The following is a 26872-nucleotide window of genomic DNA, read 5'->3' on the forward strand; positions in this document are numbered from 1 at the left end:
TAAGATTCTGTGTTCATGAGAAAAGACATCAATGCTATTTAAAAAGAAACATTCGAAGAACAACAGCAACAAAACCTCTTAGAAATTAACAATAAGATAGTGTAAATGAAAAACTCAGTAGTCAATTTGGAAAATGAAGTCAAGGAATCACTCAGAGACTACAGCAAAAAGAATAATTTTTTTTTGTTTGTTTTTTTAATAGGGCAAAAACTAAGGAAAATTAGAAAAACAGTCAGTCTTAGGGTCATTGGGGATGTGTATGTGCTATGGTGAGTGCTGTGAATTGTGTAAACCTGGCAATTCACAGACCTGCACCTCTGGGGCTAATAATACAGTATGTGTTAATAAAAAATAAAAATTAAAAAAAAAAGGAAGAAAATCACTCAGTCTAAGAAGTCAACACCAAATCGTATGAATTTGTAAAAAGAGGCAACAGATAAAATGGAGAAAGAAATAATTTTAAGATTTTATTTATTTATTTATTTATTTATTTATTTATTTTAGAGAGAGTGTGAGAGAGAGCATGCATGAGTGGGGAGGGGCAAAGGGAGAGAAACAGAATTTTCGCTGGTTCTCATAACCCTGAGATCATGAGCTGAGTTGAAACCATGAGTCGAATGCTTAACCAACTGAGGCACCCAGGTGCCCCAGGGCAGAAATAATTTTAATGCAAGAAAACTTCATGCAGCTGTCAAGTGTGAGTATCCAGATAGAAAAGGGATACTAGAGGAGGTTTTAAAACCCCTGACTGAAAGAGGATATTCCATAACTTGCCAGATAAAAAATAATAGGTCTCCTAGAAAGTACAGGGTATCATATTGGTTTTAAGCTTCAAAACAGCTAAATTAGAGAAAGGCTGGAACAATGCTTTTTAAATTTTGAAGGAAATTATTTCCATGACACAAAACATTTTCTGAGATTAAGTTCTCAAAATATCACCTTCCCAGGAAGCTCCTGGAGAATGTACTCCACCAAGATTGAGTGAACTCTCCCTCCACAAAGAGGAGGAACTCTGGTTCAGGAAACAGGAGATAGATCTTAGAGAGAGCTTAGGGGAATTCCCAGAGAGGAGGAAAAGTGTATTCCAAAATGACACCTGTTCACCAGGTGTAGAGCAACCAGTCCCCTGGAGCAGTAGAACTTGACACACAGATAGGTGGAGGGCAGTCGTCACCAAGAGCCCCGCTGTGAATTTAGGATCCTTTTAACTTGAGGATGGCATAACTGGGTGAGATTTTTCTCTCTACCCATCTGGCTTCACCACGTGCTGCTGAAGTTCCTGATCTCCCTTCTGTTGTCTACCATTTGCATTGGCTGAGGACACTCACTCCACTCTCTGAAAGTGCTCCTCTGCCCACTCCCGAGAATGGGAAGGTCACGGGAACCATACTGTGACCTAGAGTTTGTTCCACTTATCTTCTCCCAGGAGCCTGCAGCCAATATTTGCCTCATTGCCTCTTTTCTAAGACAGGTTTATGTTTGCTGTCATTTTCTTTTCTTCGGAAGTAAATAACATTCTTTTTGGCTCAATATCTAGATAAAATGATATAGAACAGAACAACTTATTTGCCAGGGAATAAGCTATTTTCACCAAGGTGGATTCCCGGGTCACCCTGGCTGTGCCTGTGTCTTTAAGATCAGTTCTGGATTTCATACAAAATGGCATTTTGGAAGTCCTGGGGAATTCTAACTCAAGGAAAGTCTCAAGCACAGCAGTGCAGGAACTTGCATAAATATTGAGGGTTGGGGGTCTTTTCCATGTTCTCCAACCTTGTAAGCAAGACCCAGTGCAACTTAGGTCTTGCCCTCCATGTCCCTCCATGTGGCCTCAGCCATTTGGGCACCCATAGGAACTCTGGTTGTGGTGGATTTCATAACTTGTCACTCTAGGCACTAAGATAAATATATTTGAGTGATTCTAAAGATTTTTAGAGAAATTTATTTTTACTCACAGACAAACTTGGGAGCCTGAGATCTCTAGAGAACAACTCAACATAGCTTTTAGACTCCCCCTCCAGAAGACTCTGGTTCACTGTATCTAATGCAGAGACACAACAGAAGATACTCAATGGAAGTTGGAACTCCTTTAGGTGGGGAGCTAAGGTTTCCTCTGCAGACCAAGGATGGAGAACCCTGCTGAATGGGTATAACTGAGCAATCTTGGCCTCAGGGCATCCAGATAAAGCTATTCCTGAAGTGTCTAGAAAAAAGAACCCTGGGAAATGAGCAAAACGTGAAAGCTTCCATTCCAGGGAATAAGAAGAGGTACTCTGGCTGAGTCCTGCAGCTCTAGAGAATCCATCAGGTCCACCATGGTGGAAATCTCTAGAAATTCAGATGCTGCCTGTCATGGGGAGTCTTTTGTTAGCTTCTCTGAACTGGAAAATGAGGTTCCTTAGAGACTTTTGATATTCTTTGCTATGATGGGGCAAATCTCACTGCTCTGCCTCTGAGTTCTAGGCCTACTCTTCACCTATTTTGGCAGAAGCAGTAGTACCCTAGGGGTAAAGGGGCAGGAAGATTGAAGAAAAACATTGGCAAGAATCCTGGAGGAGAGTTCCTGGTATCTTGGGTCAGTTTCTGTAATGCCATAAACCCTTAAGAATGAGTTCTTTAGATCCAAAGATCTAAAAGGATGACCAAGGGAAAAGATTAAGGCAGGCTCAAAGAGTTCAGGGGCCCAGGTGAGGGTACTTGCATTAATTATAGGCTTTTTGGACCTCAGTGATCAGAGATAGGGTTTGATCCCTTATGTTAGTAAGAGTTATAAGTGAGGGTACCTGAGTGGCTCAGTCAGTTAAGCATCTGCCTTCAGCTCCAGTCATGCTCCCAGCGTCCTGGAATCGAACCCAAATTGGGCTCCCTGCTCAATAGAGAGTCGACTTCTCCCTCTGCCCCTCCCTGCCCCACTCCTGCTCTTTCTCTCTCAAATAAATAAATAAAATCTTAAAAAAAGAGAGAGACTTATGAATGAGTAATGGTAAAATCATTGAGTAAAAGTATGTTTAGGGAATAAGATGTTTAGTTGATCTCAAAAATCACCTTTGGGGGCACCTGGGTGGCTCAGTGGATTAAAGCCTCTGCCTTTGGCTCAGGTCATGGTCTCAGGGTCCTGGGATTGAGCCTCGCATCGGGCTCTCTGCTCGGCGGGGAGCGTGCTTCCTCCTCTCTCTCTGCCTGCCTCTCTGCCTACTTGTAATCTCTCTCTCTCTCTGTGTCAAATAAATAAATAGATGTTTTTAAAAAATCACCTTTGAAATTACTTACAGATTACAAAGGGAGAAAGATACTTTTTGAATGGAGATATCTGACATCACCTTCTCTAAGTGCCCAACTGAGTGTGGCAGACATGTCAGTGTTTTTCTCTTTTCCCCTTGGTTCACCTGGTAGGGCTTCTGCAGATAGTACCAGTACTGGCAGATGACTTTCTGCATTTCTCTACCTGAATATATTCTCTGGGTTAGGAGCATGCTTGCACAGCACACAGGGAGGCAACAGCCCAGCAATGACTTTCCTGTGCGTAAATTCCATAACCTCCTTGCTCTTCGATAGGATAGCTCTGAGCAGGTATTATCCAGTTTCACAAAGAATCCCCAGCCTGACTGAGCCCTAGTTACCCACAGCATTAACTCACTCCCTTTTTGGCTTCTCTCTGTTCCCTGCTTCACTTCCCAGTGCCAATTAAATGTAAATGTTGCGGGACTTAAAAGTCATTGAAAGTAATGGGGAACTACTCAAATCACACACAAGGTCTTGACAAATAAGGATCTGGCAGAGGGAGATTAGCAAATGTTTGAAGAAAAGTCAAAGGATTATGGTAGGTTAAATGTGTCAAAAGAATGATTTGAATATGATAGATTAAGAGAAGCCCTTAGGCTTCCCTTCAATATTTAGGCAAAATGACCCTCTCTGTGAAAGTGCTACATATATCAGAAATGAAATGAAGGAGTCTATGTTGTGCTCTCTTAAAGCTTTGTCAACAAAAATGATAAAATTGAAATCCAAGAAACATTTGATTTCCTTTTTCTACATCCTAAGATTTGGAGCAGATTCATAGGCCTAATCAAAATTGTGTTAAATATTAGATAAAACCATGTGAAACTCATTTTTATAAATCAAAAAAGGAGGATTTCAACGGACATAAAATAAAATAAGCCTATTCTCTTAATTGGTTTCATTTCTAACAATAAAATCCTAATCAAGTATTTTATTTCTAGTTTCAAATGCATTTACTTTAGGTGGCCATGTTTCAGTAACAATGATCATTGGTTATTTATCTATATTTGGGTTTACAATGTCATTTGGAGGGCAGAGGTAGAATTCATCTACCACTCGTAACACTGCTTCGTTGGGAGATAACTTCATCCTGAGGTTCAAAGAATGAATTACAAAATAATTTTTGCAATGAACCCACTTATTTTAGCTGATAGGAGCTAAAGAGTTGTGAATGTGACATAGTTTAACTGTTTTAATAAGAAACACACTGGAATGTGCATATTCTTATGAATGTAGATATTCTCGAAGTCATCAACCTGGGAAATTACACAGATATTATCACAATAAGATCATGGTTTCAAATAGTTATTGAGTCTTCTCTTCTGGTTGTCCTGAAATTCTGTGGCAATAATTTTTTAAATACTTGAATTTATTTGTAATTTTTTAAAATTTAAATTCTATTAATTAACATATAATATATTATTAGTTTCAGAGATAGAGGTCAGTGATTTATCAGTCTTACATAATACCCACTGCTCATTATATTACATGCCCTCCTTAATGTCCATCCTCCAGTTACCCCATCCCCCTATGTCCCTCCCCTCCAGCAACCCTCAGTTTATTTCCTATGATTCCTATGATTCCTATGATTATTCCTATGATCTCTTATGATTTGTCTCCCTCTCTGCTTTCATTTTATTTTATTTTTTCCTCTCCTTCCCTATGACCCTATGTTTTGTTTCTTAAGTTCCACATATGATTGAGATCATATGATAATTGTCTTTCTTTGAAGGACTTATTTCACTTAGCATAATGTCCTCTAGTTGCATCCACGTCATTGCAAATGACAAGATTTCATTTTTTTGATGGCTGAGTAGTATTCCATTATATATACATACACCACCTCTTCTTTATCCATTCATGTGTCAAAAGACACCTCGGGGGGAAAAAAAAAAGACACCTTGGCGCCTACCACAGTTTGGCTATTGTGGACATTGCTACGATAAACTTTGGGGTGCAGGTGCCCCTTCAGTCACTACATTGTATCTTTGGGGTAAATACCCAGTAGTGTAATTGCTGGGTTGTAGGGTAACTTTATTTTCAACTTTTTCAAGAACCTCCATACTGTTTTCCAGAGTGGTTGCACTAGTTTGCATTCCCAACAGTGTTAGAGGGCATCCTTGCGAACATCTGTTATTTCCTGAGTGGTTAATTTAAGCTATTCTGACCCACAGTGAGGTGGTATCTCACCCACAGTGAGGTGGTTTGATTTATATTTCCCTGATGCCATGTGATGTTGAACATTTTTCATGTGTCTGTTGGCCATTTGGATGTCTTCTTTGGAGAAATGTCTGTTCATGTTTTCTGCCCATTTCTTGATTGGATGATTTGTTCTTTGGGGGTTGAGTTTGATGAGTTCTTTATAGACTTTGCATACTAGCCCTTTATCTGATATGTCATTTGTAAATATCTTCTATTCTGTCAGTTGTCTTTTGGTTTTGTCCACTGGTACCTTGGCTGTGCAAAAGCTTCTTATCTCGATGAAGTCCCAATAGTTCATTTTTGCCTTTGTTTCCCTTGCCTCTGGAGATGTGTCTAGAAAAAAGTTGCTGCAGCCAACGTCACAGAGGTCACTGCCTGTGTTCTCCTCTAGGATTTCGATGGACTCCTGTCTCACATTTAGGTCTTTCATCCACTTTTGAACCTATTTTTGTGTATGATGTAAGGAAATGGTCCAGTTTCATTCTTCTGTTTGTGGCTGTCCAATTTTCTCTACACCATTTGTTGTTGAAGAGATTGCCTTTTTCCCTTTGGATATTCTTTACTACCTATAGTTGACCATAGAGTTGAGGATCCATTTCTGGGCTCTCTATTCTCTTCCACTGATCTATGTATCTGTTTTTTGGTGGTTGTTTTTTTTTTTTTTTTAAAGATTTTATTTATTTATTTGACAGAGAGAAAGATCACAAGTAGGCAGAGAGGCAGGCAGAGAAAGAGGGGGAAGCAGGCTCTCTGCTGAGGAGAGAGCCCAATGTGAGGCTCAATCCCAGGACCCTGAGATCATGACCTGAGCCGAAGGCAGCGGCTTAACCCACTGAGCCACCCAAGCACCCCTATGTATCTGTTTTTGTGCCAGAACCATATTGTCATGATGATTATAGTTCTGTAATAGAGCTTGAAGTTCAGAATTATGATGCCACAAGCTTTGGTTTCCTGTTTCAACATTTCTCTGGCTATTTGGGGTCTTTTCTGGTTCCATACAAATTTTAGGATTATTTATTTCAGCTCTGTGAAAAAAGTTGAGGTATTTTGATAGGGATTGCTTTGAATGTATGGATTGCTCTAGTAGCATAGACATTTTAACAATATTTGTCCTACAAATCCAAGAGCATGGAATGTTTTTCCATTTCTTTGTGTTTTCCTTAGTTTCTTTCATGAGTGTTCTATAGTTTTCTGAGTTCAGATCCTTTGCCTCTTTGGTTAGGTTTATTCCTAGGTATCTTATGGTTTTTTGGTGCAGTTGTGAATGGGGTCGATTCCTTAAGTCTCTTTCTTCTTCTTCATTATTAGTTTATAGAAATACAACTGACTTCTGTGCATTGATTTTATATTCTGCAACTCTGCTGAATTCCTGTATCAGTTCTAGCAATTTTTCAGTGGAGTCTTTTGGGTTTTCTATATGGAGTATCATGTCGTAAGTGAAGAGCTTGAGTTTGGATTCTTTGTTGGTTTAGATGGTTTTTATTTCTTTTTGTTGTCTGATTGCAGTGTCTAGGAATTCCATTACTGTGTTGAACAACAGTGGTGATAGTGGCCATCCTTGCATGTTCCTGACCTTAGGGGAAAAGCTTTCAGTTCCTCCCCATTGAGAATGATATTCGCTGGGGGTCTTTCATATGTGGCTTTTATGATATTGAGGTATGTTCCTTCTATCCATATTGTGAAGACTTTAAATCAAGAAAAGATGCTCTATTTTTTCAAATGTTTTTTCTGAATCTATTGAGAGACTCATATAGTTCTTATCTTTTCTTTTATGAATTTAGTGCATTACGGTGATCAATTTGCAGCTGTTGAACCACTCATGCAGTCTGTGGCAATAACTTTTTAAATGTCTTTTAAAATAGCAGCTGCTCATCCACTGAAGATAGGCTGATTTTAGTAATGTGTCAAGTAAATAAGCCAGGTAATATATTTGAGAATACAAACAAGAAATAAAGTTTGTATCTTCCTCTGGCCATATTTTATGCGTGGCTCTACCATCAGCCACAGACACACTTCACTCATTATACTGTCCTATTTTACAAATGCCATTGCCCCCCTTAGTGACTGGTATAAGGCTGGACACTTATAACATCTCTGTAAGCATCAACTTTCAAAAAGTTGAAAATAGAGCTACCCTACAACCCAGTGATTACACTACTGGGTATTTACCCCAAAGATACAAATGTAGTGATCTGAAGGGACACTCATAATCATTATGAGTGTCATTCACATATACAGTGAAGTAAAAATGGCTCATAGTTGGTAAACTATGTTGGTAAACAAAAAGGGCAAAAAAATTTTTTTTCCAATACAGTTTTCTATTAAACCTACCATTTTATATCCCAGTATTTCCAGCCAGTTGAATATCTCCGAGCTGTACCAGACTCCTTCAGTCTCTCCTCCACACAAGTCCCTGTTTTCTCCTAAAAGCAGGACTGGAGACTCTGCCAGTTTTGGTTAATCTGGCTATTCAAAATTCTTCTATTTTCTGTGAAGAACTTTGATTTACAAAATCACTGTTTGCTCATTCTTACAGATACTAGGGGAACTTGGATAGGAAGGACTAGCCAGCATTGTATTGTTATGGCAGGAAAAATAAAGTTTACTTATGTACAGTTGTGTGACATTTGCATTGGGAAATAGGAAGGAGGAACATTCCGAAGGATCTGCAATGTGGTGTTCACAGAGCTACTAGTTCCTGGTTCCATCAAGTCATTATTTTCTTACTTAGTCTGAAAACCATCAGCGAAGTAGATAAAATAGTAAAGCAGAGTGACATTCGGGTTTGTAGATATGAAAGGATTCTTTAAAATAATCTGGCACAACAGTCTGTAAGGAAGAGGAAAATGCTTGAAGTACTGAGAGGATAATTCGCTTTCCCAACAAAGCACATTGTTTGTAAACTTGAGCTTTGGAGCCCAAATACCTGGGTGTTCAAATTCTGGCTCAGTCTTTCACCACCTGTGCAGTCCTGGGAGGGAGTCTTTTTTTTTTTTTTTTTTTTTTTTTGTACAAGAGAAAGAGTGAGCACAAGTGGGGGGGGCATACAGAGAGGGAGAAGAAGGCTCCCCACTGAGCATGGAGCCCCATGTAGAGCTCTAGGTGGGTCTCCATCCCAGGACCCTGAAGTCATGACCTGAACTGAAGGCAGCACTTAATGAACTGAGCCACCCAGGCACCCCCTGGGCTGGAGTCTTGCCTGCTTCCTGCTTTAGTTGTCTCATTTCCAAGGTTATAGAGATTAAATGAGTTTCACTCATAAAGTACTTAACTCACAAAAAGCACTCCAATATTGTCATTAATGTTGCTGCTACTGTTTTTCTAGCTCACATAGCCAGTTTCAGGGTATCCTACCATGCATTCATTCAGCAAATATTCATTAGACACATACTTTGTGCCAAACACTGTTCTAGGTGCTGGGGATACATCAACAACAACAACAACAACAAACCAACAAAATTTTGTGCCCCTATGGAGTTTACATTTTAGTATAAAGAGACTTACACAAAAAAAAAATCATAAACCTGATAAAGAAGATTGTATAGTACATTGGAAGATATGTGCTGTGGACAAAAGGAAAAGTAGGAGGGAATCCCATGTGCTAGAGAGAAGAGAGGTAGAACAGGTGCTGCTATTAAAAGTAGATCTCATTGAGAAGGTGACATTTAAATTAAGACCTGGTGGAGATGAAGAAGGGAGCATGAGGATACCAGAGGCGAAGTGTTCAGGCAGAGGGAAGAGTCAGTGGCGAAAGCCTTCTGTTGCAGATACGACTGATAGGTCAGAGGAACAGCAAGGAGGCAAGCTTTGTTGGAGCAGAGAAGGCAAAGGAGAGAGGAGTGGAGATGGGAAAAAGAGGGTAATGGGAAGTGAAGTCATTAAGGAGCTTTGTTTTTTGTTTTTTTCACAAGACACATTTATTATCTATTATCTGGAATATATATACTTAACTTTTTTTTAAAAAAAGATTTTATTTATTTATTTGACAGAGATCACAAGCAGGCAGAAAGGCAGGCAGAGAGAGGGGGGAAGCAGGCTCCCCGCTGAGCAGAAAGCCCGACGCAGAGCTTGATCCCAGGACCCTGGGACCATGACCCGAGCCAAAGGCAGAGACTTTTGACCCACTGAGCCACCCAGGTGCCCCTTAACTTTTTAAAAATTATTTATTTATTTTTAAAATTTATTTTCAGTGTTCCAGAATCTTTGTTTATGCCTCACACCTCATGCTCCATGCAATACGTGCCCTCCATTATCCCCACCACCAGGCTCACCCAACCTTCCACCCCCAAAACCCTCAGATTGTTTTTCAGAGAGTCCACAGTCTCTCATGGTTCATTTCCCCCTCCAATTTCCCCCAACTCCCTTCTCTCCATCTCCCCATGTCTTCTCTGTTATTTCTTATGCTCCACAAATAAGTGAAACCATGTGATAATTGACTCTCTCTGCTTGATTTATTTCACTCAACATAATCTCTTCCAGTCCTGTCCCTGTTGATACAAAAGTTGGATATTCATCCTTTCTGATGGAGGCATAATACTCCATAGTATATATGGACCACATCCTCCTTACCCATTGTCCATTGAAGGGCATCTTGGTTCTTTCCACAGTTTGGCGACTGTGGCCATTGTTGCTATGAACATCGGGGTACAGACGGTCATCGCTGCTATGAACATTGGGGTACAGATGGCCCTTCTTTTCACTACATCTGTATCTTTGGAGTAAATACCCAGTACTGTAATTGCAGCATCATGGGGAAGCTCTATTTTTAATTTCTTAAGGAATCTCCACACTGTTTTCCAAAGTGGCTGCACCAACTTGCATTCCCATCAACAGTGTAAGAGGGTTCCCCTTTCTCCACATCCTCTCCAACACACGTTGTTTACTGTCTTGTTAATTTTAGCCATTCTAATGGGTATAAGGTGGTATCTCAATGTGGTTTTTATTTGAATCTCCCTGATGGCTAGTAATGATGAACATTTTTTCATGTGTCTGTTAGCCATTAAGGAGCTTTGAAAGTCATAGAAGAGATCTTACACTTCAGGAAATAGGGAGCCATTGCGAGATTTTTCAAAAGAGGAATGACCTGATGGAATTTATATTTTAAAGGGTCATTCAGGCTCCTCTGTTAAGAACAGACTGGAAAGGGGCAAGAGTAGAAGCAGAGCAACTATTTAGGAGGTTCCTACAGCTCTCCAGGGGGACACAATTGTGGCTTGAACCAGGGTAGTATCAGTAGAAGTGGTGAGAAGTGGCAGGATTTTAAGTTATACTTTGAACTGGTGACAGACAGCTTGTAAAATGTGAGAAAGAGAGGAGCTAAGGATGAATCCAGCATTTTTGACCTGGCTTTATTCAAAGACTGGAGGTGCCGTTAACTGAGATGAAGAATGGCTTTAGCAGTGTAAACAAGATAAGTCCAGTTTTCTAATTCTTATTCTTGTTTCTCTGTTGGGAAGATACATTCTTCTTCCTAGCTTCTTTCAAGATTTTCTGTCTAGATTTGGTCTTCTGTAGTTTAATATGATATGCTTAAGTATAGGGTTTTGTTTTTGTTTTTTTGGTATCTATTCTAGCAATTGTTCTCTGCATTGCTCAAATTTGTAGTTTGGTATTTGTCTCTAATTTTGGAAAGTTCTCAGTCCTTATTACTTCAAATATTAATTTTACTCTTTTCTTTCATTCTTCTCCTTCTGGCATTCCAATTTTGTCATATCTTCTGAAATTATCCCATAGTCCAAGATATTCTGTGTGTGCATGTTGTTTGTTTTTTTTGTTTTCATTCTTTTTCTCTTTGCATTTCACTTTTGGAAGTTTCTATTGACTGTTCTTTAAGCTCACTGATTCTTTCCTTGACTGTGTCCCGTCTAATGAAGCATCAGAAGCACCTTTATTCTTGTTCCAGTAATTTTGATTTCTAACATTTTCTTTTGATTCCTTCTCTTAGAATTTTCATCTCCCCACTTGCATTACTTCTTTAATAGGTTTAAGAAAAGTCGTTGACTTCCAGTTTGTCCAGTGCTTCTTGTTATAAGGATGGCAGTGATGACTTCCAAGCTCTCTTAACATGCTGGAGTTAAGAATGAAAGTCTTAGAGGTTCATATTTGGCACGTTGAGTTTGGACTATTAGATTGTTGCTTCCAAAAGTATGGTTCATGGACCTGTGACACTGGCATCACTAGGGATCCAGCACAGAAATACAGAATATTGGGCTCCACCTCAGACCTATAGACTCAGAATTTGCATTTTGAAAAACCCTCAGATTTCTCTAGGGATTCATCCACACGTAAATGTTCGTGAAGTGCTGTACTAAACAGCTAAGTGAAGATGTCGAATAGACCACCACATACACTGGAATTAGGCAGAGAAGTTCAGGTTGGAGACATAAATTTCTGAATTTTTGTCATATTGATAATATTTTAATAGTAGCCATGTTATGGATTTTTTTTCCTAGGGGAAATTAGTGGCAATGCACTCTAACCAAACCACAGTAATACACCTGTAACTGAATAAATTGTATTTATTGTTTGTTGTAATGAAAGACAACACATACCATGGAGAACCACAGGGCATCTTGGAAAGAAGGTGCTACAAAGCATTGACAGGATCAGTGCTTATATTAGGTGATTTGAGAGATGTTAAGGAAGCAGAGCTTTGCTCAGGACTGGATGCAGTAGGGTCGATTCTATGATTGGATGTCTTAAATCTTATCTATAAGTCAAGAGGAAGTTATAATTGCTGAAGAAACATCATCAGTTATAGCCAGGATAAGGGAATTCTTGGTTATTTTAAAGGTTTGGACAATGTTTATGTGTGTTCAGACATTATTTTGGAGTGGACATTTTTTTTGTCTTGATTCACTCTAGTCACAGTGATGTAGTCTGATGTTAGAGTTCTGGAAATTTTATGTGAAATAGGAGAAAAACACCAAGTGTTTTCAAACTGTGAGTCCCAGGACAAGGCCCAACTGATACTATCAGGCCAGCTCCAAATATCAGGGCATGCTTTTCTCTTTCCTCTTGGTTCTCAACACTTCCTACTCTTTTCTTCTATGCATTGTTTTGTGGGCATCTGGTCCCTCATGGAGTTTATACCATACTGTAAAAGATTGCAGTTTACATAGTTCCAACCTGAGAAGGACACAGGGCTCTAGCCTAAGTGTACCTATCTGCCCCAGCTGCCAACTGCTCTACTTATTTAAACTCCTGATCCCAGAGTTGCCCAGAATAACAGGTGGGGAGTTTAGTAGTAAGAACATCTACCAGGCTTTAAGATCTGGGTTCAAATGTGACAATAACCCCAACTTGCTTTGGTCAGTTCTTTAGAACCCCCGAGTTCTAGTTTCCTCAACTATCAAAAGAGCTTAATGAAATTCCCTTTCAGGATTTGTTGACACAGTTAGAGTTATAGTTTAGAAACTGACTAAGGACGATCTGACTTTCAACAAATAGTGATTATTGGCAGAAGAAACAGAAAGAATGGAAATGGATGTAAATGTTACTAACATCTTCCCCATTGTCCTTAAACTCCCCATCCTGCCCCCACATCATTTATATCCCATTGGTCTGTCTTGTTGGAAATAGAATTAGTTATATATTCTGAGCAAAACTTAGCCTTTATTGATAATATAGAAGTATAAACACTTAAATTATGGAAGCCAATTAATAAGATCACATGGAAGAAACATTTGACTTGGAAGCCAGGGATTTCTGTTTGAACCCTGGCACCATAACTTGGAAGCGTGCATCATGCAGTGAGTTACTAGACCTTCTGAGCTTTAGCTACTTCATGTATTAAGCAGGTGTAAGAGCTGGGGTGAAGGAGAGTGCTTTGAAGAATACATTTTGAAGAATAATTTTTTAAAGGTATTTTTATATATTGTAAAGCTTTTTTGCAAACATAAGATGCTGGTATCACTTGATCCTTATGCATATTTTCATGTGTTCCATTTCTTCTTAAATAATTTTCAGCTGTGGAATGGAAAAACCAGGAAGGAATCCAAATTTTCCTCCAAGGTGTTTGAGCTTACACCTTTGGGCCAAATTCAACAAATCTTAGCAAAGTAAGTTGCCTCATGGTCTTGGGCTACAAACCAAGAATATAGCCAAATAATGGTGACTAACCTCAAATACAGCTGTACCAAAAGACGGATCTATTGAGGTCTATGCAGGAAGGGAAGGACAGAAATTGTCAACTTTCCAAGCCATGAAATATAATATGACCTAAAAAAAAAGTTCTTCTTTCCAATCTTACCTATTTTCCTCCCATCCCCCACACAAAGCCATTTTCCCTAGTCATTTCTTGAGAAGAAAAACAAACAATGAATGTTTACCAACACAATTTTCATTGTCTTTGGGGGAGGATGCTTAACTCTCTTTGGTAGGCTAGAAGGTAAGTCCTCCCAGCAGCCACAAGCTTTAATTGTTATTACCTTTGTGTTACGGTTAAGGGGACTTGGGTTCAGAATGATAACACAACTTACCCCAAATCACATAGCTAGTATATGGTGGAGTTGGGAAATGAGGGTACCTCTGTTTGTTTTAAATACACTAGACTTTACACTTCTTGGGGTGCTTATTAAGTAAAAGGAAAAAAAAAAAGGCAGCTGAATGGGCCTTCAATTATCCACATTCCAGAATAAAATTAATGTTTCTGGGAGAATGAGGAAGGAAGTCACAGAATTTCAGGATAAAGGTATATTGGAAAGCCCATTTAAGGAATCCCACCCCCTGCCTGATGAGTGGTGTCTTTTGCAGCTCCTGGTCTAGGCTACAGTAAGTGACAGGGAAGGTCATAAGGTTCTTACATATACAGAGCTAAATTTGTGAGACTCAAGCTTCCAACTATTCCAACACATGGGTCTCCTCAGAGCCATCAGGTCTGATGTGGTCTGCTCCCTGACCCTTTCCACAGTTTCCCCAGTGGTACCCCTTGTGAAACCCTTCCTTGTCTTGATTTTCCTGTGGACAGTTTATCCACACACCGAGGTCCCCTTCAGGCCTAGCTTTTCTGAATTCCTTCCAACATCTGCTGGTGACATTAAAACCTGTCAAAGCAGTGGACTGTTTACTCAACTTGTTCTTAAAACTCACCTATGAGTTATACATGTTATACAATCACCCTACTTTAATATTTCTAAGTGTGTGTTTCCAAACCTAAATCAGAATGCCACTGTAACTGTTGAAGGTCATTGTGGTTTTCCAGTTGTAAAGTCTCAAACAAGATCTAATGGTAATAGATATCCAAAAATGTAATTAAATACAAATCCATGACAAAGACTCCTGTTCGTTTCCTTACTATAACTTATAACTATTTGTTCTGTATAGTTATTTGAACTATAACTATTTGTTTCAAGAAATTTTACATTTATTCCTTGACATTTCTAGAAGATACACAAAATAAAAGCAAGTGGTCTCTAGGATTTATAATCTAAGGACAGGTAGAGAAAATACATGAAAATTTTAAACACCAGTACCAAACTGCATTTAATTGCCATGTCTGGACACAGCCTGCTGAATTCAGAAAGAGAGAGGGGTCTATAGGCTGATTTAATCAGGGAGGTCTTCACTGAGGAGGTAAAGTTCCAGGGGGTTTGAAAAATGGGGACAATTTGGATAAGCTCTGTCCCTAATAAGTCAGCTTCCCAGGGTAAGGGGTCCTGTATATGAATTATGGAGATGAACTTGGAATATCAAATTGAGGGCTAGATTACGGATAGTCTTAAATTTCAAGAAATTTGAGAATAATTTACAGTATTAAATGGCAAGGAATTTAAATTAACATCTAGAGCAAGAAATAACTAAAATTAACATACAATGAAGAATCTGGGAGAATGTGGAGGCTGGAGAATAAACTGGAGAGATTCCTATAACCTAGGGATAGCTAATAATTGTCAGAGGATGGTGGGTGATCTGGTAGCCCATCTACCCAATAATTCAAACAAGCTCTAATGCTGGCCAAGCATAACATTCTCTGTGGGTTGTGCAACATTTCCCTCAGCCTGACTAATGAAAACTAGATGCATTTGGAATGGAAGTGACGTGTGTGTAGATGAAACACATGTTGGGCTCTTATGCAATTCTGACTTATGTAAACTGACACAAATAAAGGAAGAAAGCCTGGCTTATAAAAGAAAGACAGGCATCACTCACTTAGAGTCTCCAGGCTTAGAATTTGAAAATGAAGGCCCTTTTACCATTAATCTTTCTGGGTTTTGTTAGTTCTCCAGGTTGGGCAAAAGATAGGCACTACAACATAGGCATTAAAGAAACCACTTGGAACTATGCTCCTACTGGTAAAAATATGCTCAATGGGAAGCCTTTTTCAGAAGATCAGTAAGTAATACCTTTGCAATGAAAAAGTTACTATCAGAAACAAAAGTCGGTAATTGTTATTCACCGATAAAATGCTAATGAAGAATTTCTAACCATTGACCCTTTAAGGGCACGTTTGGTATTAAAACTGCTTCCTTTGTTTTCTTGTAAGCATGGCATGGAAGACCGATATTGATAGAATCAGAATTTATTCCTGCTTATAATTGTTGCCACTCTTGCCAACATGGCACAGTATTTCAAGGATCATCTCTAATTCAGAGTTTATCATCAGTTTAGTTTGTGTGGCACTCGAGACAGAAAACAACACTTCTCCTTCCTATATGGAAGGTATGGCAGAGATTCTAAAATTGTAGCTGTGTTCTTGATTTCTCTTTTCAAGTAATTAGGAGGGAGAGAGCTAGTGGTTATACATGGGGGTTTGGATTTGCCATATTTGTTGGCCAAAAGGCCCCTAAGTCTATCAGCAAATGCACAAATCCATTTAAATGGATAAATAATTCCAAGTCATCGGGATCGATGTAATGCTTGAGATGTATAGAGACCTTCACGTAGGGTTAGAAGCCTTTTTTTGTGGCTCAGTGTGAAGAGTTTAGTAAGTCTTGTAAACTGAAATGCCACATATATTACTTGCTACACTTGTATTTAATCCCTTCGTCACAGACTCCAATGCTCTCCTTGCCTATACCTCCTTTTTTGATTCCCTTCACATTTTCTCCAGTGTCTGAGTTTTGTCGTTCTAAATCAGGCGGTAAGGCTTCTTACTTCTAGTTTCAATTGACTTAACATTTTTTTTTTCTTTCCTCTCAAACTTTATTAAAGTTCTTTTTGTTTCTTTGTTTTTTGTTGTTTTTGTTGTTGTTTTGTTTTTTTGGTTTTTTGTTTTACAGAGAGTTTGAGTCCCATAAAAATCTGCAACGGAGGCAAGACAGGATAGGATCTGTTTATAAGAAGGCTTTGTATTTTCAGTATACTGATGACACATTCCAAACAATCATCGGAAAACCATCCTGGCTGGGATTTTTAGGGCCCATAATTAAGGCAGAAACTGGAGACATGGTTTATGTTCACGTAAAAAATTTTGCTTCAAGAATGTATAGTTTCCATCCTCATGGACTCACCTACTCTAAAGAAAATGAAGGTAAGTGAATCCTTTTTCCTTACATTTCCAAGCTGTTGCTTATGGGAAGTATGAGCCCAAGACCTCAGGGAAAGCAGGGTAATTATCAACTGGGAGTAGTTTGGGGTGGATGTAGACTGTTTATATCCAGTCTTTTTTCAATTTCTCATCTTTAGTGCCCCCCCCCCTTGTGCAATTCTTAGGAAAGAAAACACACTTTTCACTCACAGTAATAATAATAATACAAACTAATGTACATTTATGACATAATAGAGAAAACATGGGTCACATTCATTTGTACTTATTTATTTAGGTAGGAGATACTCATGAGCAAATGTTAGGTTGGCAGAAGTACTATTCTACCCCCACCTCCTTTCATTTCCTAATGGATGAGGATTAGCCTCTTAAAAAAAAAAACACTGACAAGAAAAATCATTATTGGGAATAGTGATGCCCATAACAACTGCCCAAGTGGCTTGCTTGTTGAACATCTGCCTTCGGCTCAGGTCATGATCCCAGGGTCCTGGGATGGAGCCCTGCATTGAGCTCCCTGCTCAGCAGGAAGCCTGCCTCTCCCTCTCCCACTCCCCCTGCTTGTGTTCCCTCTCTTGGTGTGTCTCTCTCTGTCGAATAAGTAAATAAAATCTTTTTTAAAAATTTATTATTTCCCAGACAGTATCTTGTCTCCTGCACATCTATACTCACAACTGCCTAGTGGTGTTAGAAAAAGGAAGGGAAGAAAAAACCCAACAAATAAGATTTTATGTTCACCATGGAGCACAGGGGGTGGGGAGATGTTGCCGGAAGTTTGCAAGGTGGGTAAATATGAGATGTTGGCCATGCTTCAAAATCTTCTATTGAATGTAAGACATTTATTCATAGTTATGAGGACTCTGGCCTCAAGAGGTAAAGATCTGAGGCAAAAATTCTAGGAAAAGAAGAAAGAAAGAAGAGAAAGGCCCCAGATTCAGGACTGGGGTAATAGCTTAGGGTAATGTAAGCTAAGGGAGGGCCACTCTTGGGGCTCCAGTGATCTACTTGGAGGACACATGGATGCCTCTTGTGCCTTATGGATGCCCTCTTGATGCTCCAAGTCTGAAGAAAATGTGGAAGGCCTCTCAGGAGCCTAGATTTCTGTATCTGAGGTCTAGGCATATAGTAGATACACAGTAAATACTTTTGGAATCCATCCATAATGGTGATAATAATCTGCAGTAATACTATCTCATTCCAGTTTAGTCTAGAAACTAGACAAGCTGGGTATTCAAGTGAAAGCCAGCTAAGGAAGAAGAGACAGGAGGCAGGAAAGAGGAGGGGAGAAATGCACACTTGATTCCAAAACTAGAAATTAACGTACATTTATGGCTTACTAGAGAAAACACGAATCACATTCAAAATAGTGTTGCCCAATGGTTACTGTGCCCACAGTGTGGATTATGTTTTCTAGGTGCTCTCTATCCTGATAATACTACGAGCCAGCAAAAGGAAGATGACCGTCTGCAACCAGGGGCACAATACACTTACAAGTGGTATGTAGAAGAAAAGCAGGGGCCTGGCCCCAATGACAGTAACTGTGTGACAAGGATTTACCACTCCCACGTAGACACTCCAAGAGACGTGCCTTCGGGTCTTGTTGGACCAATTCTGACTTGCAAAAGAGGTAACATATTTTTAAAATCTCACTGTAGCAACAGAACCAGAAAAAGCGGGCTCTCCCCTGCTCTTTAGTGGAATTTTTCTATCAAATGAAAAATTTGATTTTTCATTTTTTCCTTTCCTTCCTTGACCTTGATTCTTGGATCAAGTAAGTAAATTGCCCTCTCAGATTCCGAGCACTAGATGGCGGTGGTGAGTCCAATGTCTCGGTTCAAGTCCGGTGATGCAGATTGGTCACTAGATGGTAGTCAAACCCAGCAAACTTCACTTGAGCCACCTTTTCACAAAATGACTGACCCCTTTGTCCTACAGAGAAGTGTTGAATCTGCAGGGTCGAAGAAAGTAGGAAAATGAGAGACTGTCTGCTTGTTCCTTGCATGCTTTGTTCCTTAGAGTTTTGTCTGTAGGTGTGCGAGATTAGGATGAATCAGTTAGAATTCCCAGTTTATTTTATGGCAAAAAATAATTATTGCAAAGAGCAAGTTTTGTTGTTCTTTATGTTTCAGGCACCCTGGATGGAGACACCGAAAAAGACATCGACAGGTCTTATGTTTTGATGTTTTCCATAACTGATGAAAACAAAAGCTGGTATATAGATGACAATATTAATACATATACTGAACCCGGCAAAGTTAACGCTAGCGATTCTGACTTCAAGAACAGCAATCTGATGCCCTGTAAGATGAAAGAAAGCTTGCTTATTCCCCATATGCTATAATTCTAACTTCAGTGATTCTAGTTACTAATTTCCTTCTGTTCAAGTCCGTATGCTTGAGTTTACATTTTACACTTTTTCACTCAAAGTACGCTGGTTGATGTGCAAGGCCTGCAGTAAATCTTGCTGGTTGGCAAAGTTTCAAAACATGAAAAGTTAGGGAAATGCATTTGTTTTCTAAAGTCTGATCTTGATCCAAAGTAGATGGTAAAACAGGAAAGATATCACTTTAAGGTAATAAAATATTATGGAAGAATAAAAACATAACTGACCAGGTATTTTATGAAAACCTGTTTCAAAAAAAAAAAAAAGAATGTGTTTCTACATAAAATTTTTCAGGAGAGATACGATCATTCTCTCAGTCACACATTCTTGTTTTCTTCTTTCCAGGGCTTAGCTTCTTTTTATTCTTTTCCCCTCGTCACTGACCCCCTGCTCTTCAGCTCACTTTTCCTCCTCTTACCTGTAATTCTTTGTGCTCCTGACACTTTTAATTATATACAATATTTATGGCCTTTTCTGAAACACCAATCAAATCCCATGTTAGAATCTGCTTGAGAATAAAGCGGACACTGTGAGGTTTGTGTAGTGAGGAAATGCACAGAATGTATAGCATATGGTCCTCATCTACCATGTGTGAGAGATCAGTACATGTTTGTTTTCTTGGCTCAGTCAGCATGGCCTGCAACTCTTGCTGTCGGGGTCATGGGTTCAACCCCTATGTTGGGGGTAGGGTTTACTTAAAAGATAAATAAAGAAAATAAAACATACATTTGTTTTCAGCAATAAATGGATACATGTATGGAAATCTGCCCAATCTCACCATGTGTGCTGAGGACAAGGTCAAGTGGTATTTTGTGGGCATGGGTGGTGCATCGGACATACACCCCATCTACCTGCATGGACAGACTCTGATATCTCGTAATCACAGAAAGGACACCATTACGGTCTTCCCTGCCTCACTGGAAGATGCCTTCATGGTGGCCAAGGGCCCTGGAGAGTGGCAGCTGGGATGTCAGATACACGGTAGGGATTTGTGACCTTTACATAATAGAGGGTCAGAGAATTTTCAAGGTTGCAACCCCTCACAGATGCCTTCTCTTCCAAATGGAGAAACTGATTTCTAGGGAGGTGATGGGATTGCCTTTTGGGAAGGTAGTGACAAGATCAGAACTGGAACCCAGGTCTCTGACAATTAATCCCACAATAATGAACATTTGTAGGAATATAGGGGTGTTTTGTTTGTACAAAAAATTTTTATATTTATTAGCCAGCGAACCTTATAAAAAGCCTGAATGGCACAGTAAAGACTATCACTGTTTGTTTTTTAGTTGAGGAAACAAGTTTTAAGAGGTTAAAACACTTGTCCAAAACCTTATAAGAAGAATTGCCAGGAATATTGTGGGACTGTAAGTTACTGACCCAGAACTCAGGAGACCTCTGTATTTCTATTTATTTCTCTCTTTAATCACAGCCTCCAATGAATCATACAATGGCCAGCTATGAAGTCATTAATCTTTTCTATACTTAAATATGACCAAGCTCTACCTACCACGCAAATGTTTTCTCTTACCTTTCAATCAAAAAACATGATTATTAGAACTGAAGAATGTAAATTTTCTTATTTTGTACAAAACTGAGGTGTACTTCTGTGATCAAACCTGTCTTCCACGTCCCATACTTTGGTTAGAATCATGCTTCCCCTAGTCACTGAAATAACGACACATAAGTATTTATCAGGATTTCCTATGTGCTGGGGCCCTCAAGGGCTAGGGAAAAAGGAGAACCACTCGCAGCTACCGCAACTCGAGGACTGAATTTAATGGTAAAAAGTTTCTCACTTAGAAAGGAGTATCATTTTCAGGTGACAGTGTACACTCAGTCCCACTCTCCCTATTTGCTGACTTTGCAGATGGTGCCTTCAAGCCTGATCTGGCCCTCAGCTCTGTGGAAAGAATAGGGTCAGCCCTAGACACAACTGAGAAGCTTCTGAGGTTCCTCGGCTGATTTGATTGACTCCATAGCTTTCTCCAGTGTCCTGTGTCCTAGAGTGGGGTGTGGTTTTCAAAATTTACTTCCACTCTTTTTAAAATTCGTATTTAAATTCTTTTAATTTAAAATGTATTAAAAATTGTATTTGTTTTTTTAGTCATTACAAGAATAGATGAATAGACTTTGGCTGGAAAGAAAGGAAGGATGGAAAGAGGAAGGACTGAGGTTGTGCAAAGAATTGGGTGGAGGCAGTAGGCAGAAAAAGCGAAAATCTACTGTGACATATGGGAGCCAGCTCATACCAGCTCAAGAGGGTGGAGAATTAGGTCAGCCAGCTGCTAAATTCTTGGTAACCTCAAACTGGTCAGAGTGGGAGGGTTTAGACCACAAAAATTAGCAAAATCAATAAAATATTGTGTTTCTTGTCTTTAGAGAGTGGATTTAAGAACGTGCCATTGGTCCAACCCTCCCATCACCGCCCTCTTCATTCCTCTCCAGAGAGTAAACACTGGGTGTGAATACTATGCATTCTCACACAATATATATGAAAATGTAGAAACCAAAAACACATTGCTGTATTTTGTGTTTCGTTTTACATAAGTAGATCACACTGCATGTAATTTTCTGCTGTTGCTTTTTTCACTCATCCATGTTTTGGAATCTTTTCCCTGACATTCCTCATACATCTAACTTACTCTTTTCCACTGTTGTATAGTTTTCCACATTGGGAATATATCCTAAGTTATTTATCCATTTGCCTGCTGATGGGCATTTAAATTGCTTCCACGTTTTTTTTGCTTATTAACAATGTTATAGTTAACATCTTTTTATTTGCATCTTTTTATGTTTTAACAAATGCTGTCAGTTTGCCTTCCAAAATGTCTGTCCAAATTCACACTCCCACCAACAGTACTCCGAAATCAAAGCACAGGATTAGTGTCCTCATGGAAAGGCACCTGCCTTGATTTTCTTCCTGCCTGCCTTCTAGTTAATATAATAACTCAGCTAATTCATTAGTGACTCACAGTAGTAATTTCATTCACCTGAGGAAAGATGTTTTTGGCCAAATAAACTCTCAAATTCTTCTCGGTAAAGACGCCATCTTCATCTAGGGACCAGTCCAACGGTGGTGATTGTTCCCTGGTAATATATGTTCCTCTAACATTCATCTTTGCATCCTGCTTTTTGTATTTGTCTCATACATTTTAGGTTTTTACACAAATTCCATAAGTAAAATGCCTCAAATTTCTCTGAAAAGGAGAAGTTGCAATACTGTTGGCTAAAACATAAAATACATATGGAGTAAGAAAAATGTTGTAGTAATGTTCTCTGCTTGGGTTTACTGTTTTTCAGTTAGTATGCAGGCTTTTTTCAATGTAAGGAATTGCCAAAAACCTTCAACAGACGTTCCTGCGACACATGTTATACATTACTACATTGCTGCTGAAAAAATTGTTTGGAACTATGCGCCCTCTGGTGTAGATTCCTTCACTAAAAAAAATTTAACAGCATCTGGAAGGTAATAATTTGGTGATTAGAAGTATTCTTGGTTAAATAAAGATAATCGAACTTTTTCATAATGAGCTATTCTTAAAAAGGATTTAGGCATCTTATCATAAAAAGATACTGATAAAACAAAAGTAGAAAAATAATTATATCAATAATTAGAAAATATTGAATCAAAGGATCACTACCACACAAAATTTTTCTCTAAATGGCTTGGCAGCCAGTGCAAAATAAAACATACTGCTCATATTTTTTCCTAGCTCTAAATTTCAAAATAGGTTTATTATATACAATGATGAGACACAGTGGCTATGTTATCAATAACAGAATTTTACAAAAATTCAGAAACATTCTTCATGTCTAATTTATACCTTCCCACTAAGATCTTAAGGCAAAATTAAATAACTGTCCAAGACATTTTTTATTACTCTTTTATTTCCTATGACATTCTTAAGTCATGTTTTATAAATATTTTTATTCCAACAACACCTCAGAATCTATTACCAGTTCCTATTTTAATGACCAAAAACTATGAGATTACCCATGGCACCAGGGTTTAAAAGTACACAAAAAGGGGTGCCTGTGTGCCTTCAGCTCAGGTCCTGATCCCGGAGTCCTGGAATTGAGTCTCACATCAGGCACCCTGCGCATCAGGAAGCCTGCTTCTCCCTCTGACCTCTCCCCTCTCATGCTCTCTCTTTTTCATTCTTGTTCTCTCTCTCAAATAAATAAATAAAATCTTTATCAAAAAAAATTACACAAAAAGTTTTTCTGATAGTCCAACTGATATAATTATATTTACCAACTCAAAGATTACAGGAATTTTAATCCTTCTGATCTACTGAATAAAAGTTACATGTCAGAAAATATCAAGTTCTAAAATCATCAAGCAGTGTTTCCCCTGGTAATTATTTTTCTCTAATTTTCTCACAGAAAATTTGTGAAAACTAAGAATGTCATACCAAGTGAATATTTTCTCTTCTTACAGCAGCTCATCAATAAATTATTCAATCTGTGATGTGGAAACTTTATATAAAGGATATCTGGACTTAGAGCAAAACTTAGATTCAGAGTTAGGTCCAACTCTTATTTTATATTGTCTAAAATAAGTATGAATTAATAGATTTTTTTTCAGTTTGCTTGATTGTCCTGGCTATGAAATTCTATGATGTGTTAGCATGACAAGTCACTACTTCACTGCTAGGGAACACCTTTTTTCAGGGGAACCTATTTAATTTTATTATAATGAGACTTAAAAAGAAGAATGACATCTCTTATCTTACTATTCTAACATCTCAGCACATAGTTGTTTTAGAAATGATGTTTGTTGTTTGTTAACTACCCGGCTGGAAAAAAAAAATTTTTTTTTTGTTCCAGAAAAAAAGTGTTTGGATAAACCACCAAGTAGACAGACATAGATACTCATATACATATACATAGATAAAAGACTAAGAAGAAATCCATGAAAAATGTTGACAGTGGTTATATGCAGATAGCAGGACTATGAAGATTTTAATTTGGGGGGTCAGTTTTCCCCTTATTTTTCAAATTTTCTACAATGAACATGCATTGCTTTTATAAATTACAAGTAACTTAAAACAGATGTATGTAAATTCTAGATGTATGTAAATTTCTTTTCACAAGATCACTGTTGATTTAAAAGTTCTTTGTGTATCTACTTTCTCTGCACAGTGAATCCCAGCTACATTTTGAACAAAGTGCAACCAGAATTGGAGGATCTTACAAAAAGCTAGTTTACCGTGAATACACAGATGCTTCCTTCCAAACACCGAAGGCAAGAGAAGAGCACCTCGGAATCCTTGGTAAAATTCTCTTCATAGCTCTGCAGGGTTATAAACACCATTGACATATATTCTCTGCAATCAAAATAGTGTTCACATCTCACGCCGTTTTAGAGATTCTAGATGTCATCTGATAACCTTATGAAAACGATACATTTTTTTGTCCCCGTACATCCAATAAGATTAATATATTCACATAACCCAAAGTGACTTTCTAAGACCGCGAATCATCTAGAGCTCTTGCTGTCGGATGCATTCCTGTTCATGGCATTTTCTCTTTACTTTGTTCCTAGAAAAAACTTACTCAAGTAAAACACCTGACAATCATGTTTGTGAAAACAGAGGACAATTCCTAATTCTGTTGCTTTCTAGGCCCTGTTATTAAGGCAGAAGTGGGACAGATCATCAAGGTCACTTTTTATAACAAGGCTTCCCTGCCCCTCAGCATTCAGCCTCATGGACTACGTTACAACACGAGCAATGAGGGGGCCCACAGAACACCTGGAGGAGGTAAGTAAGGCTCGAGGGAGGCCCATGCAAGCCACACCGCAATACGATGTCAGCTAGAGAATAAAATTCCTCCTCAAATCATGGTGCAGCCCACTTTTCGAGTCATAACAGCTCCGTATCCTCATTATGGCGGGAATTCCTTCAGCCCCTTCCAGCTGTCACCCAAAGTGCTACAAGGCGAGCAAGATACAGTCCTTGCTCTCAGAGATTTCACAGCCTAGAACGGAGACTCCTGGTCCTCGGTCCTATTTTACAAATATTTATTTCTTACTAGGTACTCCTCCACCTTCCTCACATGTAAATCCTGGCATGACATTTGTCTATACGTGGGAAGTTCCAAGAGATGTGGGTCCTACCTCCGCGGACCCCAACTGCCTGACCTGGTTATACTATTCCTCGGTAAATTTGCCAAACGACATCAACAGTGGCCTCGTAGGGCCTCTCCTCGTGTGCAGAAGTGGAAGTCTTGGAGAAGATGGCAAACAGGTGAGTCATGGACCTATGTCCAGATATGCCTTGGTGAGAGGTTCCCTGACACAGAACAGAACTGCAGAGGAAAAGCAATGTGGCAATCTGCAGTTTCAGTTTCTTCTGTGTGCTGATTCTCTCAATCCTATCCTTTTCTGAACTCCAGACCTGTATCTTCTTCTTTTGCCCAATGAGCACCTACCCTAGCATGTTCTAGGCACCTCTAATTCCACTTGACTACTTTAACTCCTCTTCTCCCTCTAGACAACCACTACTTGGCCCTCTCTCCTCCACTCTGTCTCTTGGTTGATGACACCACCCCGCCTAGGACTTTGATCAGCAACTCCTTTCTCACTTCCAACATTAATCACCAGATTCCCAATACCACTGCCTTCTTAGAGGTACCATCCCCTCTTTCTGAATTCCTTTAACCTCCTGACTCCTGTTTTCACGTTCACCCTGTTTCGACAGAGCTCCACATCTCTTCCTTTCAAATCCAGCTCTAGCACTCTCCACACTCTGTAGTTTGTGGGCTCAGCACACCAGACCCTTGTCTATCCCTCCACATTCATGCCTCCTTCCCTGCCGCCCTGTGCATGCAATTCGTATTCTACTGCAGAATTAGCTTGTTAGTCCCTGAGTAAGAAAGACTAATTGATTTTGTCCTCTTCTCTCTATCAAGAATGGCCTTTCCTCACTGCTTTGCCTGCTAAAAGGGAGACATTTTTAAAACTCCGACAAAGTCCCTTCCTGCCTTTTGGAAAATATTTACTAACTATAGTGGTTTCTTCTAGTTATCATAGTTCCTTGTGTATGTTTCTATTGGAGCACGTACCCATGCAATTATATTTATTGGCCTTTCTGTCCCACAAGACCATAAGTTCCTTGAAACCATACAGGAAGTTTTATTAATTTTTTGTAACAACCACAGCTCTTCTCTGGCGCGTAGTTGGTGCTCAATTAATGTTTGAGGAATCAATTTCCCTTGTTCTTTACTCACAAGTAAACTAATATCTGATTTCTTTTTGGCATTTATAATTTATAAGGTAATAAAACCCAATAAATCTTCCCAAATAAATATATGTGTAATTGAATGTATATTTTTTTAAATGAGATGTTGTACTAATAAGCATCTGTACGATGAAAACATTATAATCTCATAATTCTCCTAGTACGTGTAATCTTTCTATTTATTCAAAAATACAAATACGTGTACATATTTAATTTCTTCATAAATGTTAAAAATGCGACTTTCTAGAATTGAAAAAGTTTTATTTAACTCACTTTCTACAAAGC

At 38.9% G+C, this 26872-nt stretch overlaps 1 protein-coding gene across 1 annotated transcript in view; it reads left to right on the forward strand.

Annotated features, from left to right (window-relative positions):
• Nucleotides 1-15655: 15655 nt before the first annotated feature.
• LOC131825015 (ceruloplasmin-like) overlaps nt 15656-26872 on the forward strand; it is a 37196-nt gene continuing 25979 nt past the window's right edge. Inside the window, exons 1-9 of the mRNA XM_059163807.1 lie at nt 15656-15810; nt 16698-16948; nt 18375-18587; nt 19090-19260; nt 20082-20324; nt 22644-22809; nt 24489-24619; nt 24971-25108; nt 25383-25594. Of these exons, the coding sequence (XP_059019790.1) occupies nt 15656-15810; nt 16698-16948; nt 18375-18587; nt 19090-19260; nt 20082-20324; nt 22644-22809; nt 24489-24619; nt 24971-25108; nt 25383-25594 (1680 nt within the window). The remainder of the gene's footprint in view (nt 15811-16697; nt 16949-18374; nt 18588-19089; nt 19261-20081; nt 20325-22643; nt 22810-24488; nt 24620-24970; nt 25109-25382; nt 25595-26872) is intronic.

Source organism: Mustela lutreola, chromosome 2 (assembly GCF_030435805.1).
Source record: "Mustela lutreola isolate mMusLut2 chromosome 2, mMusLut2.pri, whole genome shotgun sequence".
In the NCBI taxonomy this organism is placed as follows: Eukaryota; Metazoa; Chordata; class Mammalia; order Carnivora; family Mustelidae; genus Mustela; species Mustela lutreola.